We start from the raw sequence: 23986 nt of genomic DNA on the forward strand, positions 1-23986 counted from the left end.
TGGCAGGAGTGGCGGCAAAGGGGGAGGGAGAGAGACGGAGAGGGGAAGTGGAGGAAACTACGACCTAAACACAAAAGATCCCCCAGCCAGGCAGCGGAAGAAAAAAAGGGTGATGGAAGGACGAGGGGAGGGAAGGAGGCGGCAGGGAAAGGAGGAAGAGGAAGAGAGGCAACCATTCTTCTTAAATCGTGTATATACATTTTCCCCAGCAAACGGAATCTATAAGCTCCTGGTTGTCCCTTTGCGCGGCCCTTAATGCTTTCCCGAGTGCTGTTGGTGTCCAAGAGTCATCTGAGAACCTTCCTCCTCCCTCTCCTATTCTTCCAACCCGGGACTGAGGGAAGCGGTAATGCTGCTTTCTCCTCGGCCGTATCGTATCATTTATCGGTCTGGCTGGCGGATTCTCTCTCATGCTATACCTTTCTCGGGGCCGTTTACAGTACAGGATGCGAGGGTAAACTACCGCTGCCTCGTTTTCCTTTCAAAGAGAGTCGCGGAAAGAGTTTAGAGGGCCCGCGTTATCGCCAAAATCCCGGGAAGGCAAATATTTCAGACAGTTGAGGCGAACATAAACAACGACTGCCACAATTACACGCGGGTGGCGGAGGACGCGAACGCAGGGACTTCTCTGTTGCGTTTTCCTTTTGTAATGACGCACAGAAGCCGCTGTTAGTACCGGGCGGGACATAGAGAACAGGTTAAGACCTCGCTGTCTGCGTCACTCCCGCCCACAAAAGGAAAACTGAGGTGGAGTGATCACACAATAGCGGGTTGTTAATGGCGCTCGGCAGTCGTTTCGGTGGCACGGCTGTTATCCCCGGCGAAGGCGGCTGAGGCGCTAAGCAGGTGCGTCTGAAGTGAGCTGTTTCTCAGGTGCGTGGCTCATACGCGAATGTTCGTACCTAACACCCCGAGGCCATTCACTCCACTTGCTATCTCACTTACACTCGGCAGTACTTTAAATGCTTTCTTACCGCATCCAGGGTACGAATTCCAGCCGCTTACTGTCAGCCCACACTCCCGTTTCCGACAGATGAATAATTTTTAAACACGGCGCTACAACAGGTCATGGAGAACGGAATGAAATACAGGTTACAGGGGTGACTTATTTGTTCCCCCAATACTGCTGACCTCTTCAAGAGTGGACAGAGCTTGCCTTACTTCCCCTCTACTAGCTGCCAGGGGAGTGTGATGGGTGTGTGAGGGCGGAGGGAAAGGAAAGGAAGGGATTGTGGAGGCGGCAGTAGGTTTCAAGGGGAAAAGACGGTACGGGGAAGTGAAAGAGGGAGAAAAGAAAGATAAATGAAAGACGACTAGAGGGCAGAAAGGGAAGAGACGGAATGAGAGAGAAACGCAAATTGAAGAACATATGAAGAAGAAACGAAGTGCATGAGAAGGCGATATAAACTCAGAAGAAATGGCTAATACATAAAGAAAGGTGGAAAAGATGAGAGTGAATGTCTTGAGGGTGGGGAAGATAATGATGATGGCGATATTGAGGAAAATAATGAGGATGATGCCGACGACGAAGTAGCAGCAGCAGGAGGAGGAGGAGGAGGAGGAGGAGGAAGAGGAAGACGTGAAGTTAGAGGAAGAGAGAGAGAAGGTAAGAACGCGAATACTACAAGGGTACACATAAGAGAAGGGAAACGAGGAGAGGAGATAAGGGGATGGAAGGAAGCTAAAGAAGGGAGCGATTTTTTATTCTTCACGTGAAACAGGAGGAGTAAGGGAGGAAGGAAGAAAAATGAAGATGTGGAGTTACAGGAAAGGAGAGGGGGAGAAGGCAAATACTACAGGGATACACATAAGAGGAGAGCGACGAGGAGAGGATGTAAGGGGATGGAAGGAATAGAGAAAAGGGAAGAGTTTTAATCTTCACGTGACACACTTGTACTACATACGAGAGTTCGGCCTCATGAGCGACGCGCGATAAAAGTTAACGAAGCCAATCAGTTCCGCGACTTCTGAACTCAATACAATCACGATTCATTCACGTGACTCCCTCATCGTCACTCTTATTCTGACCTAAATGAAATGATGAAAATAAATGTGTAATAGTGTGTCCTTCAATTACGTTCCTATTTTCAACTGTTTTATTGTCATTTTCTATTCACTACATGCACCTCTCTTTCTCTCTCTACATAGTAATTCGAATAACGTTTATATTTCAGATGCAACGTATCGCCGCATTAGTCAGCCGCAACACAAACACGGGCTGCGGGCGGGCGCTGAGGTGCCGCCGCCGCCCAGGTATTGAGCGGCCGGGCAGGTGTCTATTATAGCCACCCGCTCCCTTTTCTGTTACCTCGCGCTGCTCGATCCCTAATTCACGTCACCAATTCTGATGACAATGGGAGGAATATCGCTCTTGAATACACTAATCCTGTGTGTTAGTAAATGTTGGTCTAAGATTTATTTCTTTTAATGACTGCTTTTATACTTACTTTTACTAATGAATGAATCAAACGTGCTTCTTTGTAGAGCAACATTGCATTTATTGAACCTTTTGTCGAGAGCTGGCGACTTAGCAGAGGGAGGGAGAGGGGCCACGAGTATCATGCTGCCCACTACGAATAAACAGCATTGAAAATCCCTCCTTCACTATCCTAATTAAATATCGTCCTGTTGACCCATTTGTTTATTTTTATCATATTGAGCGCACAAGGATGATAAATGTTAGCGGTAATTTGTTATTCAGAAAAAGGTTTTAATCAATTCTGGAGATGAAGGATGACCAGTATAATTTGTTGTTGATTTACTGAATTTTAAGTTTTGAGGACTTATTGTTAAGTAATGGCTGTTCTCTGGAGCGTTTCAGTTGAATGAACTTATTCATTAAGCTTAAATATTAAATTGCTCTTTCTTATTTCGATGCAATTGAATCAGGATTCCGTGTTCCTTATAGACACGGTTCATATTGCCTCCACTTCTAATCTTTACGGCTTCGGTCATTTTTTTCTATCCTTTATGACTTCCATTCACTATACATCCCCTTCATTGTTTCCACATACTAATCTTACATTTTACAGTGTTTACTTACATTTGTTACGGCGTGTATTTCTTAAGGGTTTCCACACATGCACACAGACCAAAAACATTTGTGTTTCAATCTGCCTTCTTTTCAGTGACTTTATTCGTGTGAAACTGTAAAATGTCCTGAGCAGCGACAAGGGCACGTAAAAGTGGGTGGGAGCAGGCCGTGCTCGTTTGTTTTCTTTCCTTGCTCTCCATGAACATAAACAATGATTAACAACCCGCCTCACACCTGCCCAGGACGGGTTGCTGCTTGTGGAGTGTTGTTCTTGCTCGTGTTGCTCTGGTAAATGGTTTAAATAATGAAATAACACAACAAGGGAGGGAGGAGGTTGGGGACATACGTTGCGAACCTCGCTTTCATTGTTAATTATCGGTCGAAAAAAAATAAAAATGATCACATTCAACCCACTCATGACTGTGGAAGTAGCAATATGCACCAGGTCCTGGTGCACTTACTTAGAAATGTTAGTAATATATATATATATATATATATATATATATATATATATATATATATATATATATATATATATATATATATATATATATATATATATATATATATATATATATATATATATATATATATATATATATATATATATATATATATATATATATATATATATATATATATATATATATATATATATATATATATATATATATATATATATATATATATATATATATATATATATATATATATATATATATATATATATATATATATATATATATATATATATATATATATATATATATATATATATATATATATATATATATATATATATATATATATATATATATATATATATATATATATATATATATATATATATATATGATAAAGTAAATATAATATGTAAAGGTAAAGGTTTGACTTTGACCTTAACCCTTGCATTCGCTTCCTTATCGCTGGGTGGTGCACGTGCCCGCCAAGCCACAGGTGACGACTCTCCCAACCCCTGCTTCACTCCCGCCCACTCAACCATCCACCGCCACTCCTACCCACCCTACTATCCCTTCATGCCTTTCTTTTTCCCACTCTCCCAGCCCACCATGCCTTCTTGTTTTCTGTTTGTCCGCTTCAACGCCTTGTGCACTCAGCTCAACCCTAATCCTTCCGGCTTCCCACCAAACCATTTCTTCCCTCCTCCCTCCTCTCACTTAGAACACTCTCCTTCTTTTCCGCAAACACAGTCGATTTTTCCTTTCTCCTTGCATCCCACTCAGACTATCCTTCTTCCATTTTTCTCTTCTTCCCCCCAATTGTTTTTTCCCTGCTCATCATTCCTCCTTCCCTTCCTCTTGCAAAATCATCCCATCTTTATGTCCTCCCTCCTTCTCATCCACCCTGCTCTTCCTCCCTTTCTCCCTCATGCCCACGCAACTCTTCCTTTCCTATCTCTTTCCCATCTAGTCCTTCCATCCTACTTTCCTACTTCCCACCCAGCCTATCCTTCCTGATTTCTTTTCCTCCTCTCCTTCCCATCCACTCCATCCCTCCTATTTTCCCAACCTCCCTCTAAACCATCGATTCGTCCCTTCTTCCTTTTCAGCTTCTCTATCTAGCCCCGTCCAGCCACACACCCTCCGGCAGGCCCATCCACCCTAACAAGCTCATTCACCCCACTCAGGCCGATAACACGCCCAATGTTCATTTAGAACAAAGTGATTGAGGACGACAGTTTTATTTTTCTTGTTTCGTTTATCTTTCCCCGGGTTGGTGATGGATAACAGCACCGCTGCTGCCCTGAAGGTCACTTTATTTTTACTCTGTGTGGCGAGTTTTGTTTTTTGTCAGTCGACCGTGTGACACTCAAGGCTCATAGCAAGGCGCCTTGTGGACGCCTTCGAGACAAACAGAACATGGACACAACTGACACTGAATCTGCGACGACGAGCAGCAAGTGGAAGATTATAAAGAAATAGTGATATAAGGTCACCTGTGTGTGAAAATAGAATAATATATTGCAGGCATGGTAATAGTAATCTGTTACCGTAATCGACTGCATCATATTACAGATTTTCATGTAATGGCAATCGATTATAAAGGCATTTTTTCCAACGTCATTGTAATTGTAATCCATGACTGTTATATATGATGCAACCGTGATCCTTAGTTTTCTCTGCCCATTGTTGCAGTTGGCTCTCTTGTGAGGCCTGGTCAACGGCCCCAGTTCGTTGAAGGCGCGGCCAAATTTAAATTTGGGTGGCTGCCGTGATGTATGGCATGGCTGCAGATCAGCTATCCCCAAGAAACGAGAATTTATTTAGCTGAACAAACATCCATAAAGTACATGAAACGTACTTCAGTCGCACATCATAAGTAATAATAAAATCAAGTCATATGCTATCCCAAGAAGCTTTCGAATTGGAGTAAACATTTTCACTCGTGATAAGATAGCGATGGGAACAAGGGAACAAGTGTCACTCAAACAACAAGCACAGAGCGGTGCCTGTGGGTATATAATGGCACACTGCGCCAACGAATTTAATCCATTTGTGACCAGCAGGTAGTCATGGGCGGCGAAGGTGTCCTCAAGCCACTCCTGGGACTGCTGCTCCTCCTTACAGGTAAAGGCGAGCGGCCGCACGTCCATAACACATTGCTGAACGACTACTTCCTTTCAGTATTCACACGAGAGGATCGAACGACTATTCCGGAAAGGGTTCAAGTGTACGAGGGGGGGGATGGCGATAAATTGAGGGATATAATCATTACCAGGCAAGTAGTTCAGGATGAGATAGATAAGCTTAAGAAGAATAAGTCACCAGGTCCTGACGGGATATTTCCGAGGGTATTACAGGAATTAGGTGATGTACCCAGTGACCCACTAACCGACATCTTTAAGATGTCGGTAAATACTGGTTATGTGCCCAGCCATTGGAAAGTAGCTAATGTGACGCCGATTTTCAAAAAGGGGGACAGGTCAGCTGCTTCAAACTATCGCCCAATTAGCTTAACATCGGTTAGAGGCAAGATGCTGGAGTCCATAATAGCCAGGAACATTCGGGAGCATCTAGACTCTAGAGGAACATAGCTTAATTCACGACTCGTAGCATGGGTTCACGAAAGGTAAGTCATGCCTCACCAATCTCTTGTCCTTCTACAATAAAGTATTTGAGGCGGTAGACAGAGATGAAAATTATGATGTAATCTATCTTGATTTTAGTAAAGCGTTTGACAAAGTTACTCACCAACGATTGTTGCTTAAATTACAGGCTCACGGAGTAGAGGGTAAAGTTTTGAACTGGGTCAAGGCGTGGCTTAGCAATAGGAATCAAAGAGTGCAAATCAATGGTAAAATATCTGACTGGGGATGTGTTACGAGTGGGGTCCCATAAGATTCGGTATTAGGTCCACTTTTGTTTATTATTTATATCAATGACTTAGATACAGGAATTAGTAGTGATATCAGTAAGTTTGCAGATGATACCAAGATCGGTAGAGTAATTGAGTCGGATCAGGACGCCAGTATTCTCCAGGATGAACTAAACAGATTGTATGACTGGGCGGATAAATGGCAGATGGAGTTCAATGTAGGGAAGTGCAGTATTCTGAGTGTAGGTAGGAACAACCCCTCTCATAACTATTGCTTAAATGATACTCTCATAAGCAGGTCTGGGTGCGAGAGGGATTTAGTAGTCTTAGTGAGCTCTGATCTCCGTCCAAGGGCACAATACATTCAAGCCAGAAATCGAGCAAATAGGGCACTGGGATTTATTTCAAGGAGCACTGGGATTTGAAGTCTTCCTCAAACTATATATAGTATTAGTTAGACTCATCTGACTATGCGGTTCAGTTCTGGTCACCTTACTATAGAATGGATATCAAAAAGAGATCGGTGCAGAGGAGGATGACAGATGATTCAGGGGGGTTGAGAAACTGCCATACGTGAGGAAAGATTGCATTCTCATGAAAGGCGAAAGGTGCGTGGATGAAGGGCTTTAATAAGGAGGATATTCATAAGGTGTTGTTGGTAAGAGAACCAGGTAGGAGACGAAGTAATGGGTTTAAACTGGATAAATTCAGATTCAACAGGGACATAGGCAAAAATTGGTTTACTAACAGGGTGGTGGATGAGTGGAATAGGCTTAGCAGTCATGTGGTGAGTGCCAATACAACTGTCACATTCAAAAATAGATTAGATAAATTCATGGACAGCGATATTAGGTGGGGTTAGATACACGGGAGCTTAGGTTCAAAGGAGCTGCCTAGTACAGGCCTACCGGCTTCTTGCAGACTCCTGCGTTCTTATGTTCTTAACACGACACTCGACTCAGTGTTAACCACGACTCACAAAAGTTCCTTTGACAATAACCCACCAAGAAACACATCTTCACGATTAGAGCACCATAACAGGACTTAATAAACATGCTGAAATAAAAGACCTAAACACATTCACAAATTCGAAACACGTAATAAGTGTTGTTAATTATTATGCCATTTTCATTCGTGGTGTGAATGGCAACAGTTCACATTTACTTACGCGCCTCATGACTCTCCTGACGTGGCGGGTTGGGTTGTCCGCGAAAGACCGTTTTCTTTGCTACCTGTGTTGTTAGGCGACGCTGGCTCCACTCAGCACGCCTCCCCATGAGGTAGGGAAACGTGTGTTACCGCCGTTTTCTAAACATTTCTCATGATCCCACAAACATAATTAACTTCAAGCAATAAGCAACTCAAAACCTGGACCTTTTACTCGGCTGTATCCATAACGCCGCTGAATAGCAAATAATCCTTCATGCGTGTGTCGGCTGTCTCCTTTAGGCGTATCAGCCGTAACGATCCTCTGTCACAAAACTCTGCGAAGAAAGAAAAATCTGCGTGTCATTCTTCGTTTTGAGCGAGTTGGCAGTTGCAATCAAGCCTAACCTTCATGTCCCGGAAGAAAATAGAGAAAAGAAAACCACGCAAGTCTGGGAGAGGCGGAAAAAGGACGCACACTCACCCCCTTCTATACCTGTTCAAAATCACGTTAACATACACACCTGTAACAGTGACCACCCATCGCTAAAGTTAACGTCTCGTCTTCTCCCACCCCCAGGAGTGAGCGGCCAGGAATGGTGTGCCACCATCACCATCGATATGGAGTGGGAAGGAGGCTACATTGCAAACTTCTCGTCACAGACCTTGATTCCCTTCGAAGGTCTGGACGCCATATTTACCTTCGACCTCCCTGTAGACTCCGTGGAGGTGAGTATCAAACTTACGCGCCCATCGCGTAGTCGGGGCTGGTGACGAACTCAGGCTCCGCGTTACGATTGCTTGTTTCCTGACGGCCTCGCGTCCTCCCGCAGTACGGGCAGAACGGCGTCGAAATGATCGACGACACTCACGTCAGGCTGACAGACATTTTCTTCACGGAGACAGGCGAGTGGAAGTTAGCCAGGTTCCAGGTGGACTACTCCGGCGACACGCAGCCCGCGATAATCGACGTCGACATGAACAGCCAGGAAGCCTGTGGTTAGCGTCCCCCTGTTGCCACTGCTGCTGCCTCTTCTTGCTGAGGCAGGGTCCTGGTGCTGCATTGCTTACTTCGTAACTACTACTCCCAGACATAATTTTTAATGAAGCACCCACCGCAGGCTTAAGTGCTAATGCGTCGGAGATGAGCTCCGAGGTCATGAACACCCATGTATATATATTCGCTTCGCTACTTATTTCCTGAGGTTTTACTGCTCTCGCTGCCCCTGCATGTGGTCTCCACTCCCTTCCAGACGGCCTGTCCTGGACCACCGCTACACCCTACACCAACCCCTGCGAGCCCACCGGCATGGCGCCCTACGATTACTCCCAGGTGGGTGCTGCCACTTGGCGTTCGGGGAGAGAGAGTTCACCCACACATGAACACATTACATCTATCTACTTAAAAAAAAAAACACGGATACACGAGGAAGAGGTGCTACTCACAGTATGCAAAGCATTTCTTCGGCTCGAGAACTGAGTGCTCACTTCCCAATAAGTATTGATTCGTCATATTTTTCTTTAGTAATCAGCCTTTCGCGCAAACTACTCAAACAACAAGCACCATTACCATCGATAGCCAAATCTGTCAGTTTATCTTATAGGACACCATTACATTCGATAGATATAGATCGGTAATTTATCCCTATTAGGCACAATTATCATCGATAGACAAATGTCAATTTATCTTATAAGACACCATTATCATCGTACACAAATAACGGTAATTTATCACAATCAGACACCATTACCATCGAAAGACAAATATAAATAGGTTTATATGTATTATTTACAATACTGTCTTCAGTGTAATTGATCACCAGTGATTAGAGTCCACCGCAGCCAAAGACTTCTCGCCCCTAACACACACACACACACACAGGCGCTGTGCATGTCGTTCCTGTTCTACGAGGCGGAGCGGTCAGGCGCTCTGCCCGCCGACCAGCGCGTCACGCCCTGGAGGTGGGACTCGGCCCTCGGCGACGGGGCAGACGTAGGGCACGACCTGACTGGCGGCTACTACGACGGTGAGGGGGAAAGGGTGTGCGTGTGACAGGAGGTAGTAAAAAGAAAGTAAAAAGGTTAGGGAAGACAGGAGGGCGAGGGAAGGTGATGGAAGAATAACATTAAGGGAGAAGGAAGGATAGAAGAGAGTGAGGTTTGCTGATATGAAAGGAGGTATAGGGAGGAAAGATTGAGAATAGAAGTGAAGGGAAAGAGGGATAGAAGAGGGAAGAATATCACGGAGGACTCGAGGAGAAAGAATACGAGAGAGGGAGGAAAGGAGAGGGAAATATGGGATCGAGAGAGGGAAAGGGAAAGAGTGAGACGGAAAAGGGAGGGAGAAAAGTGAAGGGAAGAAAGGAGAACAGGGAGGGAGAAGGGAGTACGTTTCATGGCAAGACCGAAAACAATACTGAAGGGAATGTGAAAGGGAAATTTGGAATAAGCGCGTTGAGATATTAAACTCAGAGGCTGAGTGCCCGCCTATTGAAGAAGGAAGGGCTAATGTATGTTGTGCCGTTTAGTAGGAACATACTCACATGTTTCCCTCCAATATAATCAAACGAGAAAAAAAATAACAGAACTTAACATCGCCTATTTTTTTCCTAGCTTTCCAATCATGCCTCACCTCCTGCGGGTCATACTCAAACACTTTCCTTCCCCCCCAGCTGGTGACCACGTCAAGTTTGGCTTCCCGATGGCTGTGACCACCACCGTCTTGTCCTGGGGACTCATCGATTTCTCTCAAGGATATGAACAAGCAGGTAGGCGACACACCTTTCACAGAAAGACCAACACATAAACTCGGCTCTTCAAGCTTTCTGGCAGCGATACAGTTTATTCTAAGCATACTGATGCCATCGTCCTCTCCCGGCACAGGCCAGACGGAGTACGGGCGCGCGGCGGTCAAGTGGGCCACTGACTACTTCCTGAAGGCACACACGGCCGAGTACGAGCTGTACGGACAGGTAAGGAGGGGCGGATAGGAGAGGTTTGAGTTCCTTCGCCAATTGCACGGTTGTCATTTTTTTCTTCAGTAAAGGAAGCAGCTCAAGGGCAAAAACACAAATGAGAAAAAGCCAGCTAAAAACTGCCCCTAAAAAAAACAAAAAGTTCAGAAGAGTGGCCAAAAGAGAGGTCAATTTCCGGAGGATAGTTTTCTCGATACTCTAGAGCTCCTCTTGAAAGAGTTCAAGTTGTAGGCAAGAGGAAATAGAGGCAACGTGGCAGCGGAATTTAATAGAAGACTGTCAGTAAGAGGAGGGGAGTTGAACAATAGAAGGAGAATGGGAGATAGGACAGAGCCCTGCGGGACACCGCTGTTGATAGGTTTAGGGGAAGAACAGTTACCGTCTGCCACAGCAGAGATAGATCGGCCAGAAAGGAAACTTGAGATGAAAGTACAGAGAGAGGGATGATATCCGTAGGAGGGTTGTTTGGGAAACAGAGACTTGTGCCAGACTGTCAAAAGTTTTCCAGTCTCAGGCAACAGCAAAAGTTTCACCGAAACGGATAAGAAGGATGACCTGAAGGCAGTTAGGAAGGCAAGATCACCAGTAGAAAGCCCCTGCGGAACCGATACAAGTGATCAGATAGAAGGTTGGAAGTGGATAGATGCTTAAGACTTTTCCGGTTAAGAATTGATTCAAAAGCTTTAGAAAGACAAGAAAGTAAAGCTTTAGGGCGGTAGTTTTGAGGGATTGGAACGGTCACCCTTTTTAGGCACAGGCTGTATGTAGGTGTACTTCCAGCAGGAAGGAAGGGTAGATGTTGAAAGGCAGAAACGAAAGTTTGATCAGGCAGGGAATCAGCACGGAAGCACAGTTTTTAAGGACAATAGGAGGCACTCCATCAGGTTCATAAGCCTTCTGAGGATTGAGGCCAGAGCGGGCACAGAAAACATCATTCTTAAGAATCTTAATAGTAGGCATAGTGAATCCAAAGGGGGGATGAGTAAAAGGAATATGCCCTGAATCGTCCAGAGTGGAGTTTTTATATAGCGTAGGAGCGAATAGTTTAGCCTTAGAGATAGATGTGACGGCGTTGCTGCCATAAGGATTAAGGAGAGGAAGAAAATATGAAGTAAAATTGCTAGACATACTTTTGGTTAGGTGCCAGAAATCTCTGGAAGAATTAGGAAAAGCAAGGTTCTGACATTTATTATTGATGAAAGTGTCTTTGGTAAGTAGGAGAATAGATTTGGCACGATTCCAGGCGGAAATGTAAAGATCATAATTAGTAGGAGTGCGAAGGCTTTGGTACCTTTTGCGAGCTGCCTCCCTGTCTTAGATAGCACGAGAACAAGCGTGATTGAGCCAAGGCTTTTTAGCACCAGGGGTAGAGAAAGAACGTGAAATGTGTGTCTCCATTCCAGAGACAATCACCTCAGTGATGCGCTGGCCACACACAGAGGGGTCTCTCTCCTGGAAGCAGTAGGTAATCATTCCATGGGAAATCGGAAAAGTACATCCTCAGGTCGTCCCACCGAGCTGAAGCTTAATGCCAGAAGCACCGCCTCTTCGGTGGGTCCAGAGGCTGTACAGGAGCGATAGGACAGAATATAGAAATAAAGTTGTGATCAGAGGAGCCTAACGGAAAGAACAGTTTGACAAGAGTAAGTCGAAGGGTTAGAGGTTAGGAAGAGGTCAAGAATGTTGGGCGTGTCTCCAAGGCGGTCGGAGATACGTGTAGGGTACTGAACCAACTGCTCTAGATCGTTGAGGAGAGCAAAGCTGTAGTCTTGTTCACCAGGCTGGTCAGTGAAAGAGGATGATAGCCAAAGCTGGTAGTGAACATTGAAATCTCCTGGGATGGAGATTTCAGCGAAGGGAAAGTGAGTCAAGATGTGCTCCACTTCAGAGTTCCAATAGTAAAAGAATTTTACATAGTTGGCAGAGTTAACAGACAGATAAACAGCACAGATGCACTTAGTGGTAGAATGGCAACGAAGCCTTAGTCAGATGGTGGTAAATTCAAAAGAGTCAAGGTCGTGGGCAGGAGAGCAAGTGATGTCATTGCGAATATATGCGCAACATCCACCTTTTAAATGAAAGTTAGGACATAGATAGGAGGGAACAGAATAGAGATTTCTGTCAGTAGTCCCAGACACCTGTGTTTCGGTGAGGTTTAGAGGATGAGGAGGTGTTCCACAGAATGGAAGTTAGAGGAAAGACCACAAATGTTGCAGAAGTTTATGAATAGAAAGTTAGAGGAGTTATCAAGACACCTCTTGTGGTCGGTGCCGAAAATGGAGTACGATTTTGGGGTACATGTGGTCCCCTCCCCTGATGGGGACTCCGAGGCATTTTTTGTTGGATTAGCCATCATGAGTTTTGAATTTCGTTTTTTTTTGAGGAGGTTATATTCCTCACCAGGAGTAGCTTGCGCCCGATTCGGCAGCTGTCTGACTGCCTAATCCTACGATGTGGCAAGGAGTTATCAGTTTCGGTATGTGTCAATACCCTGAATTGACTGTAAATTTTAAATTAATCCAAATTATGCACTACTCTATCTTAAGGTTCGAATCATCGTACGTGCTTTCCAATAATTTCCTTCTTGATTAATGTTAAAATATAAGACACAAGTTGAGAAGACGTGGCTTTTGTTACGATAAAAACATTCTTCTGAACTGAATAGTTGACACATTCCGTTTCATATGCAAGAGGCCAGGAAATTAAGCCTAATGAGGAGTGCTTAATGTCCATTTAGTTCCTGATGAAGCCACAAAATGACAGATTCAATAAGCGTAGGGACACACCATTGGTTCCACAAGAGGTCACGAAACGGAGGCTCACAATGAGAGAGTGTCATCATCGTTTTTGTTCATTTTTAAACTCTGAAACGTTACCCCAACAGGTAGGGAATGGCTCGCTCGACCATGAATTCTGGGGCCGCCCCGAGGACATGCTGATGGAGAGGCCAGCTTTCAAGATCGACCGAGAAAACCCAGGTAAAGAAGTCTCGGGAAACACATGACTTTTAGCTTTCTCTACTGTTTGTCTTTTATGCTTGGCTGAAACAAGTGCTGTCGTAGGCTGTGTGTTACCGAGATTAGTTACTATAGAATTTGAATGCTCCATCGAGAAGCCCAAAGTAAAGGAATGTCTTGGGAAATAGCTGTTTTATGAGCAGTTTTGCGTTGTCTCAAAATCTATCGTTTATCGCCGACGGCTGATGTGGGACACTGCTCCTCTGGCTATTGCGTTATCTTCTTACATTTGTGAACAGGCAGTTAAGTCATTATTTACTGTATGTGTCAAGTTGATATTTCACGATATCTCTGCTCCATAAGACTAGCGGTGATTTCCAAGCTAATTTTGGAATAGATCAACACCTGAAACTAAGTTGTCAATGGGAACAAAGAACAATTTGAGACAACCCACAGATCGCCGGAATTTAGAGCTAAAACTTTCTGAATCCAGCCACTAAATTCCTCAGTTATTTGCCGGGCTGAAGATTATTTTCGTTTTCTAGTTTTCAAAATATCATCGCCTCTACGCTCACAAAACATTTAAGCATTTCTCATAACATTCTCGGTAGTATCACGTGTCGCTCCAAGGGTAATTTGTGTCCACCGACGAGCACGTCGCTCAATGATCGTAGAGGCCTGAGGACGAAGCCGAGGGGGGGTTTGCCTTATTACGGCTGACAGGGCGAACAACACCCCAGACTGATGTGTTTACATTGCAGGGTCGGAGCTGGCTTGTGAGACTGCCGCCGCACTTGCTGCAGCCTCCATCGTGTTCCAGGTACGGCGCCTCTAGAGTCATCCTTCGTTGTTAACTATAAACTCCCGTTAAATTCAAAAGTAAATTTTCTCCTCTTTCTTCAACTTCCCTGGTGTTGCTTGCAGGGAGTGGATAACACATACTCTGCGGAGCTGCTCGATGTGGCCAGGGAACTCTACGCCTTCGGGGACGAGTACCGCCTCGAGTATCAGGAGTCAATCTCTGATGCTATGGACTTCTACACGTAACACAATCTCATTTTGTTGCTGAAACCAGCTGGGGTAACAGTCTCTCGTTCTATTCGAGTAAAAGAGTAAAATCTGAGGAGTTTCCTACACATATTATGGAATCCCTCTGTACTTGTCCCGTTCGCTATATACCATGTCGGTGCGCAGTTTACAATACAGTTTGGGGGTGCATGACGGTAGGCTGTTTCCGAATTAAAGGCGTGTGGTAGGGAACGTTGTTCTCCCTGCTCGACAAAAATGGGAGAAGCAACTTAGGCCAAGGTTTACGCCGTTTAACGTAAAGTGGACGACAGACGAAGTGCTGTGTCGACTTTACAACATACTCTGCCGCCCCTCAGGTCCAGCGGGTACGGGGACGAGCTGCTGTGGGGTGCCTTGTGGCTGTACCGGGCCACGGGTGAGGCGTCCTACCTAACCAAGGCCCAGGAGGCGTGGGGCGAGTTCGATCTGGGCCATTATGCATACTCGTTCGATTGGGACAAGAAGAAGGCCGGGGCCTACGTAAGTTGACTAAAGGCAACAACCCCAGCAAAAAAAAGTATTTTCACTAAATGGAAGTTTTTTTTACATTTACAGAGACGTTAGGTATTTCTCAGTAAATGACCGCAAACAATTTTATTAAGTCGATTGAAACATTCTGGTAGAAAAATGTTTCACTGTTATTATAGAGCCACTTTCCGTGAAAAAAAAAAAAACTATACTTGCTCCTATATTTATATATAAAGTACTTGTACCCTCCTTCCCACCCCCTTTTGTTCCCCAACCCTGCAATGACGCGTCCACTTTCTCCCCGCAACAGGCTCTCGGCTCGATGCTGGACCCCAACAACACGCAGTACGAAGACGCCTTGAAGGAGTTTCTACGCTTCGTGCAGGAGGACGCGCCCTATACCCCCGAAGGCCTTGTCTTCCTCGACATATGGGGCTCGAACAGGCATTCCGCCAACGTTGCATTCCTCGCCCTTTGGGTCAGTGATCGCCCCAGAAGTGCTGCACTGAGCGACATGACAGTTAACAGTCGCACGTTACCGAACAAAAAGTCAAAAAAAGTTAACTCAGAAAATTGTATTTGGTACTAAAAACAATTGGACTTAAACTCCTTTCAGTGACAAGGTTAAAACTGTGAAAATTGACTACAAAAATGCATAACGTGCTGGTTATGAAAGGAAGGGAAAATTAAGATATACATCACTCAGAAGCAACGAGTAACATTTACAGATTCATAAGAATAGGCAAAAACGGCAAAATTCAACTTGACTTGGTTCTCAGGCTGCTAAATACGGAGATCAAGCCGACGCCGCCACCAACACCGCGTGGGCGACCAAGCAACTGAACCTCCTCCTCGGGGACACCGGACACTCCTTCGTGGTGGGCTTCGGCGTCGACCCCCCCCAGCGCCCACACCACCGCTCCAGGTGTGTGTGTGTGTGTGTGTGTGTGTGTGTGTGTGTGTGTGTGTGTGTGTGTGTGAAGTTTTGGGAACAAGGGTATATTTTTTTTTGTCTATTTCCAGTCATGCTGAAGCTTCATGCAGAAACTGACTGCAACCCCTCCCCAACATGGACCAGTCTAACATCGTTCACTTTTACTTTTTCCCTAATCTTTCTCCCCAGTTCGTGCCCCATTCCCCCCGACACGTGCAACGATTGGGGCTTCGATCAGGAAGGACCGAACCCTCACGTGCTGTACGGCGCCCTGGTGGGGGGCCCCGATGAGGTACGTCGGCTAATACTGCAGAATTGACAACTCGGGAAAAATGGATATCCTCGTAAAAGTCAATTAGCGGAGAATTAATTTCGAATTATAATCCACTAATTTCATCAGATTACGCCTTAGATGATACAAAAACGCCAATAAATGTCCCCAAGAATGAGCGATTTGTGTGTGTGTGTGTGTGTGTGTGTGATGTGCTATCATATATATATATATACTTTTATCTTCCTCCCCTCGCCTCCCTCACCACCAGAACGGAGTATGGGAGGACGACCGCGGGGACTACGTGCACAACGAGGTGGCGTGCGACTACAACGCGGCCTACACGGGTGTTCTGGCGGCCGTCATTGAGATTAACAACTAGGACGACGGGGCGATGGCGAGGACGGTGACGACGACGATGCTCTCTCTCTCTCTCTCTCTCTCTCTCTCTCTCTCTCTCTCTCTCTCTCTCTCTCTCTCTCTCTCTCTCTCTATATATATATATATATATATATATATATTATTCATGAGACAAGAGGGACGTTAAAAAAAAAAAAAAAAAAAAAAAGACGTTGAGTTAGAGGAATGAAGCGAGGGAGAAGGTGAGAACGATAATACAAGGAGGATACACATAAGAAGAGGGAGAAGAGGAGAGGAGAAAAAGGGACGGAAGGAAGGGAGAGAAGGGAGTTTATTTTTCAGGTGACACACTTACAAGTACGAGAGTTCGTCCTCATGAGCGACGAGCGTCAAAACTTAACGAAGCCAATCAGTTTCGCAATTTCAGAAGTCAACACAATTACGATTCATTCACGTGACTCCCTCGTCGTCACTCTTACTCTGACCTACATGAAAAAACGATGGTGAAAATAAATAAGTGTAATAGTTTGTCCTTCAATAACGTTCCCACCGCCCATTGTTTTCATTTTTTGAAATTTTCTGTTCACGAGTACACCTATTTTCATTTTCTCTCTCTCTCTCTCTCTCTCTCTCTCTCTCTCTCTCTCTCTCTCTCTCTCTCTCTCTCTCTCTCTCTCTCTCTCTCTCTCTCTCTCTCTCTTTTACCTTGCATTATTCTTCAGCCTTTTGCTTTATTTCTTACCCAGGGAAGTAAAATGGGGGGAGGGTGCTATGAAGCTATTCTAAAGGAATGAGGGAAGGAAGGAAGGAAGGAAGGAAGGAAGGAAAGAATAAAATATGTAAGGAAGGAATGAGGAGGGAAAGAATGAAGGAAGAATAAATGAAAAGAAGAAAATAAGTAAGTAAGTAAGTAAGTAAGTAAGTAAGGAAGGAAGGAGAGATGGAGGGAAGGAATGAAAGTAAGAAAGAGGAATAAGTAAAGCAGAAGGTAAGGACTGGAAGGAGAAACTGAAGCAGGAAGAGAGGATTTTGGGAATTTGCAGAGGCTAAAGGGTAAGAAAGGTGTAAATTTAATTAAGGTTGGAGGCCAAGAAAGAAAGCAGGGAAGAAGAAAGGAAGGTGAGAGGAAAGGCCGAGGAAGGAAGAGACGGTGTAAGTAAACAGTACAACAATAACAACGCAGAAGGATCGTAAGATAAACAATGACAGCAACAAAACAACAAAAAAAAATGAAAATAAAATAAAAATGAATAAATAAAAACGAGCACAATATTACATCTGGGGCAACATATTTTCCCTCCAGTTTCAAGTCTTTTGAATCACATATTTATGTCACGTAGACTCTGCTCTTGGAATCTATCAGCTAATAAATGCCCCCGAGAACGACTGACTTGTGTGTGTGAGTGTGTGTGTGTGTGTGTGTGTGTGTGTGTGTGACATTCTTCCTCTTTTCCCATCTCTCTTCACTCCTCCCTTCCTCTTGCATTTACTCCGTTCTATGACAACGTAGTCTTCCCACAATCCCTCACTCGCCCTTTTCGTTCGGTTGTTGACTTTCCTTAAGTACCCTTCCCTTTACCCCCTGGATTATTTGTACTTTAACTCCTTCCCTTTTAAATTCTCCTTCGCTCCTTCTTCCAGTTTGCCCTTTCCTTACGTACTCTCTCACCTCTTCCTCCCTCATCGTAGACCCTTCCTTACCCATAGAACGTTAACTAGTTCCCTAATAAACTCTTTCCCTCTCCCCTCCTTCCAGTTAATTCTTTCCTCACGTACTCTTTCTCACCTCTTCTTCCCTCATGCGTAGACCCATCCTGTCATATACTTCGCTTTTCCCATCATATATGCCTCCTTTCATCCTACCCTCGTCTCCCTCACCCACAGGATGGATCATGGAAGGATAACCGCGAGGACTACGAGTAAAACGAGGTGGCGTGCAACTACAACGCGGCCAACACGGGGGCTCTGGCGGCCATCATAGAGATTAACAACTCGACGGGGCGATGACGAGAGCGGTGACGACGACGATGGTTCTCTCTCTCTCTCTCTCTCTCTCTCTCTCTCTCTCTCTCCCAATGTAGGAGAATCATGTCGCGAGTGTTTTTTTCCAGACTGCATTGGGTTTTGCTTTCTATTTTCATAATATAAAAAAAAAACCACGCATGTACACTTATAGGTAAAAATAACTTTTCTTGTGGCTTCAACTCTTTCTCAGGTAATAAAGAATCACACCAACGGAGCAAGTCTCAACCCTGAACTATTTTCTCCCCGCTTTCTAGAACTTTTCCAAGGGCGTGTACCAGGCGACCTACAGCCCTCCTCCTCCTCCTCCTCCTCCTCGCCTCGACTAAGATGATTCAGGGGTTGAGAAACTTGCCATACGAGGAAAGACTCAAACAGTTAAACTTGCATTCTCTAGAAAGGCGAAGGGTGCGTGGAGACATGATCGAGGTTTATAAATGGATGAAGGGCTTTAATAAGGGAGATATTCATAAGGTTTTGTTAGTAAGAGAACCGGGTAGGACACGAAGTAATCGGTTTAAACTGGATAAATTCAGATTCAACAGGGACATAGGCAAAAATTGGTTTACTAACAGGGTTGTGGATGTGTGGAACAGGCTTAGCAGTCATGTGGTGAGTGCCAATACAATTGTCACATTAAAAAATAGATTAGATAAATTCATGAACAGCGATATTAGGTGGGGTTAGATACACGGGAGCTTAGGGTCAAAGGAGCTGCCTTGTACAGGCCAACCGGCCTCTTGCAGACTCCAACGTTCTTATGTTCTTATGCCAGGGTACCAATCACAGCACAGCTCACCTCAAGCTTTTATAGAGAGCCGCCCCGACAACTCTCCCTGGACACCCACACCCACTGGTTGCTGGTTAACAGGTCCAGTTGACTCCCTATGCTCCCTCGTGATCGTGAAGTTGAGGAAAAATATACTCAATAATTGGCCTGCTCTGAGAATATCACCTTTTTCGAGGGGGAGGAACGGGAGACATTAGGAGACAAAAAAACTCAATGATTGCGGCATTGTGCTAGTAACACTCTAAGGTTAATGAGGTCTACCTTGTTAGTACAGGCATACAAGACAACGGTGGTGTTTTCCCGTGCAGATATTTCCCATGAGACATTAATAGGCAACACTGAACACGCGCAACACGGGCGGCGAGGCTGCGAACACAACACTCACCTAACCTCCGCTCGCGGCCACGTTGTTCCCTGGGGCACTTCGGTCATTTCTCTCTCTCTCTCTCTCTCTCTCTCTCTCTCTCTCTCTCTCTCGCACATAAATCTCATCCCCTATCCACAGCATGCTCCTCTCCCTCCCCTTCTTTCTCTACCCTCTCTATCCTATTATTTCCTTCCCTTCATTCAATGACACACTTTCCCGCCTTCAAGATCTAGTCTTCCTGACATCCCTTCTCTACCTTCCTCATCTACCCCTTTCCTCCCCACAATAAGAAACTCCCCCTCTCCTCTCCCTTAAAACAAACATTTCCTTTCCCTCCTGCAAACCACCACCACCACCGCTTTTGCCCCATCCTCCTCCCGATCAAAAATTAATCGTCCCCCTCCCTCTCCCTCCCCCCTAACACTACCACGCCCTCTCACCTGGCTCGTGTTTATCCTTCACACACCCACAGTTACAAGAAGCGCGTCGGATATTTGTGGCTCTGCAGGGGCAAGTTTCTTTCTTTGCCTTGCTTTGTCCTTGACCCAACCTGCATAACCACTCCCTCTCCCTCTCCCTCTCCTTTTCCAGCCTACCTACCCCCTCCTCCGCTCCTCACTTTCGCTGACAGTTTATTCCCCCCCCCCCCCCCCCATTTTTTGGTCTTATGGTTTGTATGTTTTTGCCTTAAACTTTTTTGTTTCTGTTTGTCTGTTTGTAGGTATATATGTCTGTATTCTGTGTGTGTGTGTGTGTGTGTGTGTGTGTGTGTCTCTCTCTCTCTCTCTCTCTCTCTCTCTCTCTCTCTCTCTCTCTCTCTCTCTGTACTCTAGCCTCCCTCTCCAAAAATAGAGCTTTTGCAATACACGTTTACTCCATTTCTTCCTTCATTTCGCTCGCAAAGCTCCCCTTCATGTAAAGCGAAACTTCTCTGCCGCCGCCCATTGCCTCCAGCCAAAATCCTATTAGTTTTTTTTTCTGCGGCCGTTGAATAACTCATCTTGTTTTTACAGTCTTTAATAGGCTTGAGGCGGAGCTACATACTGAGCGCCGTAGTTTGTTTTTTCCCTTTCCTTCTTTTAACTCACTTCCTGCTCGGTGTTTCTTATCGTACTTTCCTATTTCTTTTTCTCTCTATTTTTCTCCGCTACTGCTCTCCCGTTCTCTCTGTGTGTATTATTCCTGAACTCTCGCTGGGGCTTAACTTGACTTTACTCAATGCATGGCTTCGGGCGCCTTCGTGTTCTCCATTTCTCCTCCTACTCCTCCTTCTCGTAGCCCAGGGTCACACTTCCCCCGTTAGGTCAGGTCGGCGGCGCTCCCAGACCTCCCACGGGCGTCAGCCCTCCGCCTCACCCTTCAGCCTCCTCCCTCAGGCCTCCTACTCCACAGTCTCCAAGGAAACTCGAGTGCAGGTTCTCACGCGAGGCACGGCACTCTCCTCCTCCTCTATTCTTCCTACGCTCTCTTTCTCTTTCGTTGTCCTTCCTGTGACCCTCTTCCTCTTTCCCTTCCCTGCCATCCTTCCTCCTTCTGTTCACACTTTTCTTTCTGCCTCCTTCCCTTCCTCCGCATACTCCCCTCCTACTCTGTCTTTTCATTCTAACCTCACTCCCTTGTTCCCTTCTTCCGCCCAATTTTCTCCCTCCCTCCCTACCCTGCCTGCCTCCTGTTCTTCCTCCTCCTCCTCCTCCTCCTCCTCCTTCCAGACAAAAAATGGTGGGGATCTTCGTTATGAGGGAAGTTTTCTTTGCTCGTAAAATACACACCACGAAGCTAACGAAAGAAGAAAAGATAAATACAACGTTAGTTATCCAACAAAACCAAATATAACACGGAAAAATCAACACTTATTTTTCTATTTACGGATGCACATTAGATAAGGTGACTTCACACAAAAGAAAATTAGTTACAATGAGAGAGAGAGAGAGAGAGAGAGAGAGAGAGAGAGAGAGAGAGAGAGAGAGAGAGAGAGAGAGAGAGAGAGAGAGAGAGAGAGAGAGAGAGAGAGAGAGAGAGAGAGAGAGAGAGAGAGAGAGAGAGAGAGAGAGAGAGAGAGAGAGAGAGAGAGAGAGAGAGAGAGAGAGAGAGAGAGAGAGAGAGAGAGAGAGAGAGAGAGAGAGAGAGAGAGAGAGAGAGACCAAAGGATGAAGCAGGTGAAGCTTGAAGGATGGCACGAGGGGAGAGGAGAGAGATGAGAAAACAACAGGTGAGGCTTTGGAGGCAGAAAAGTGAGTCCCGCAGGTAAGACAGCCACTGGGTCCCAGGGGTGAGGAGACAGGGCGAGGCGGCAAGGTGAGTCTCAGGGGCCGCGGAGGTGAAGTGTTTTGTTCGTCGCCGCTACCCAATATTGTGTCCAGGCGACCCCTCGGCAAAAATGAGGTGCACAATTGGCCTCCAGGAAACGGTAAAAGTGGTCACTGGTGAGAGAGAGAGAGAGAGAGAGAGAGAGAGAGAGAGAGAGAGAGAGTGGGTGTATGTAGTGAGGTCAATGTCATGGAGAAAAGTGTGTGTGTGTGTGTGTGTGTGTGTGTGTGTGTGTGTGTGTGTGTGTGTGTGCTTTGTGGTAGCTTATTTACATTGCCTCGGACAGTAACAAATGAAATACGTCTTTGATGATAAATGTTTTTTCCCCTCCAATTAATGTACGAAGAAATGCTGCGGCTTATCATTACTATTACTACTACTACTACTGCTAACACCGCCCCCCCTCCACTCACCCCACACACATTTGTCTCCATAACGTCGACTTCACTACATATACCAACCATTCTCTCTCTCTCTCTCTCTCTCTCTCTCTCTCTCTCTCTCTCTCTCTCTCAGTAATGCATAAATATCTCTCAGTAATGCATAAATATATCAAATCAAGGTAATTTTACTGCACTTCACGCCTTGTATGTCTATCCCTGCGCTGGAACATGACAGAAGTGCCAACCAGCGTGTGTTGTGTTTAATTATTATGCTACTCAGTATCCACCGGGTTCACGAAATTTCTCATGCCCGTTAAAAATTGAAGGCAGGTGGTTTTAGTTTTAGTTTAATTCACGACCTTATGCCTTTATGCGTATCTTATTGTTAGAAAGAAATAGTACCCGGCGTGTAAGATTTAACGCATGGCTTCCGGCAGCAAAGGAAAACGGAATTGTGTGTGTGTATGTGTGTGTGTGTGTGTGTCAAGACACCTCTCCAACCGAAACTGACCTCTCTTTTGGCCACTCTTTACTTTTGTCTATTATGGGAGGGGGGAGTAGCGGGATTTTATTTTTTTTGCACTTTTTGCTGCCCTTGAGTCGTCTGTAAAAAAAAAAAAAAAAAAAAAAAATCGCCCAACGCACCTGAGATACACCTGACAAACTCACCGTAGGCATTAGATCTACACTTGCCTAAAAGCACTCTTATTTGTCCTTATTTCTTGCCTTCACAATTTTTTATTGACTCATTTAAAGTTTTCGACTCCTTTTAGGATGGTGCCATATGACCACAAATATCGCGGCGCAATTTTATATTTTGCGGTCATATTTTCATTCATACCTTCCACGAGCATATTCCATTGCAAATTACAAAAAAAAAGAATCAAGTTAATCACCAAACGCATCATGAGATTTACTAACGAGAACAGACACATGCCGCGTTCCGCTCACCAAAGCCTAACACGCATGGCTAACACACATTCACATAACACATTCAAAGGCAGACCAAGGCATCTCTCATTTGGTATTCAAGGCAAGGACTGCAAATATTTACATTACTCGTGTAATAAAACTACCCGTGATCCCAATGCAAATGTCTCTTGCATATTTGTGTGTCCAGCCTTGGAGGTACGCGTGAGGAGGAGGAGGAGGAGGAAGGGGGGGAGGAGAAGAAAAGGAGGAAACAAAGACAAGTTCAAACAGTAACGGGACAATGTTGAATAATTTATAAGAAGAAGAAAGTGCAGACTCTAGTCATGGGAGATAAGCAATTAAGAAAAATATAATAAAATATAACTCCTAGTTCATTTCAAGAGAGAGAGAGAGAGAGAGAGAGAGAGAGAGAGAGAGAGAGAGACTACTGCGCACCACACGGACGTTAAAATCTCGAAGACAGTCTACCTTCAAAACAACATCAAACGCGTATAACAAAACACGCACACACAACCCGAGCCGGAAGATAAACCAGCTGATAACCACTCGAGCCGGATCGAAGCAGTGCTGATGAGTGGTTAAGGTTGCTCTTGCTAAGTGGATCGATCGCGTTATTTTGCACCATCAAATTCGAT

At 45.1% G+C, this 23986-nt stretch overlaps 2 protein-coding genes across 3 annotated transcripts in view; one reads left to right on the forward strand and one right to left on the reverse strand.

Moving 5' to 3' along the window:
* LOC127004491 (serine/threonine-protein phosphatase alpha-2 isoform-like) overlaps positions 1-23986 on the reverse strand; it is a 99385-nt gene that overhangs the window by 72589 nt on the left and 2810 nt on the right. The window lies entirely within an intron of this gene.
* On the forward strand, positions 5469-17074 carry LOC127004490 (endoglucanase A-like). Of its 2 annotated transcripts, XM_050872264.1 has the most exons (15): positions 5469-5622; positions 8097-8245; positions 8350-8515; positions 8770-8849; positions 9399-9543; positions 10189-10284; positions 10400-10488; positions 13376-13469; positions 14210-14268; positions 14373-14491; positions 14834-14996; positions 15295-15462; positions 15764-15909; positions 16108-16210; positions 16461-17074. In XM_050872264.1, exons 1-15 carry the CDS (start codon positions 5568-5570, stop codon positions 16569-16571), a joined length of 1743 nt encoding a protein of 580 aa, XP_050728221.1. In that variant the 5' UTR covers positions 5469-5567; the 3' UTR covers positions 16572-17074. The 2 variants fall into 2 exon arrangements, with proteins under 2 accessions (XP_050728221.1, XP_050728222.1); XM_050872265.1 differs by lacking the exon at positions 8350-8515.

Source organism: Eriocheir sinensis, chromosome 28 (assembly GCF_024679095.1).
Source record: "Eriocheir sinensis breed Jianghai 21 chromosome 28, ASM2467909v1, whole genome shotgun sequence".
NCBI lineage: Eukaryota > Metazoa > Arthropoda > Malacostraca > Decapoda > Varunidae > Eriocheir > Eriocheir sinensis.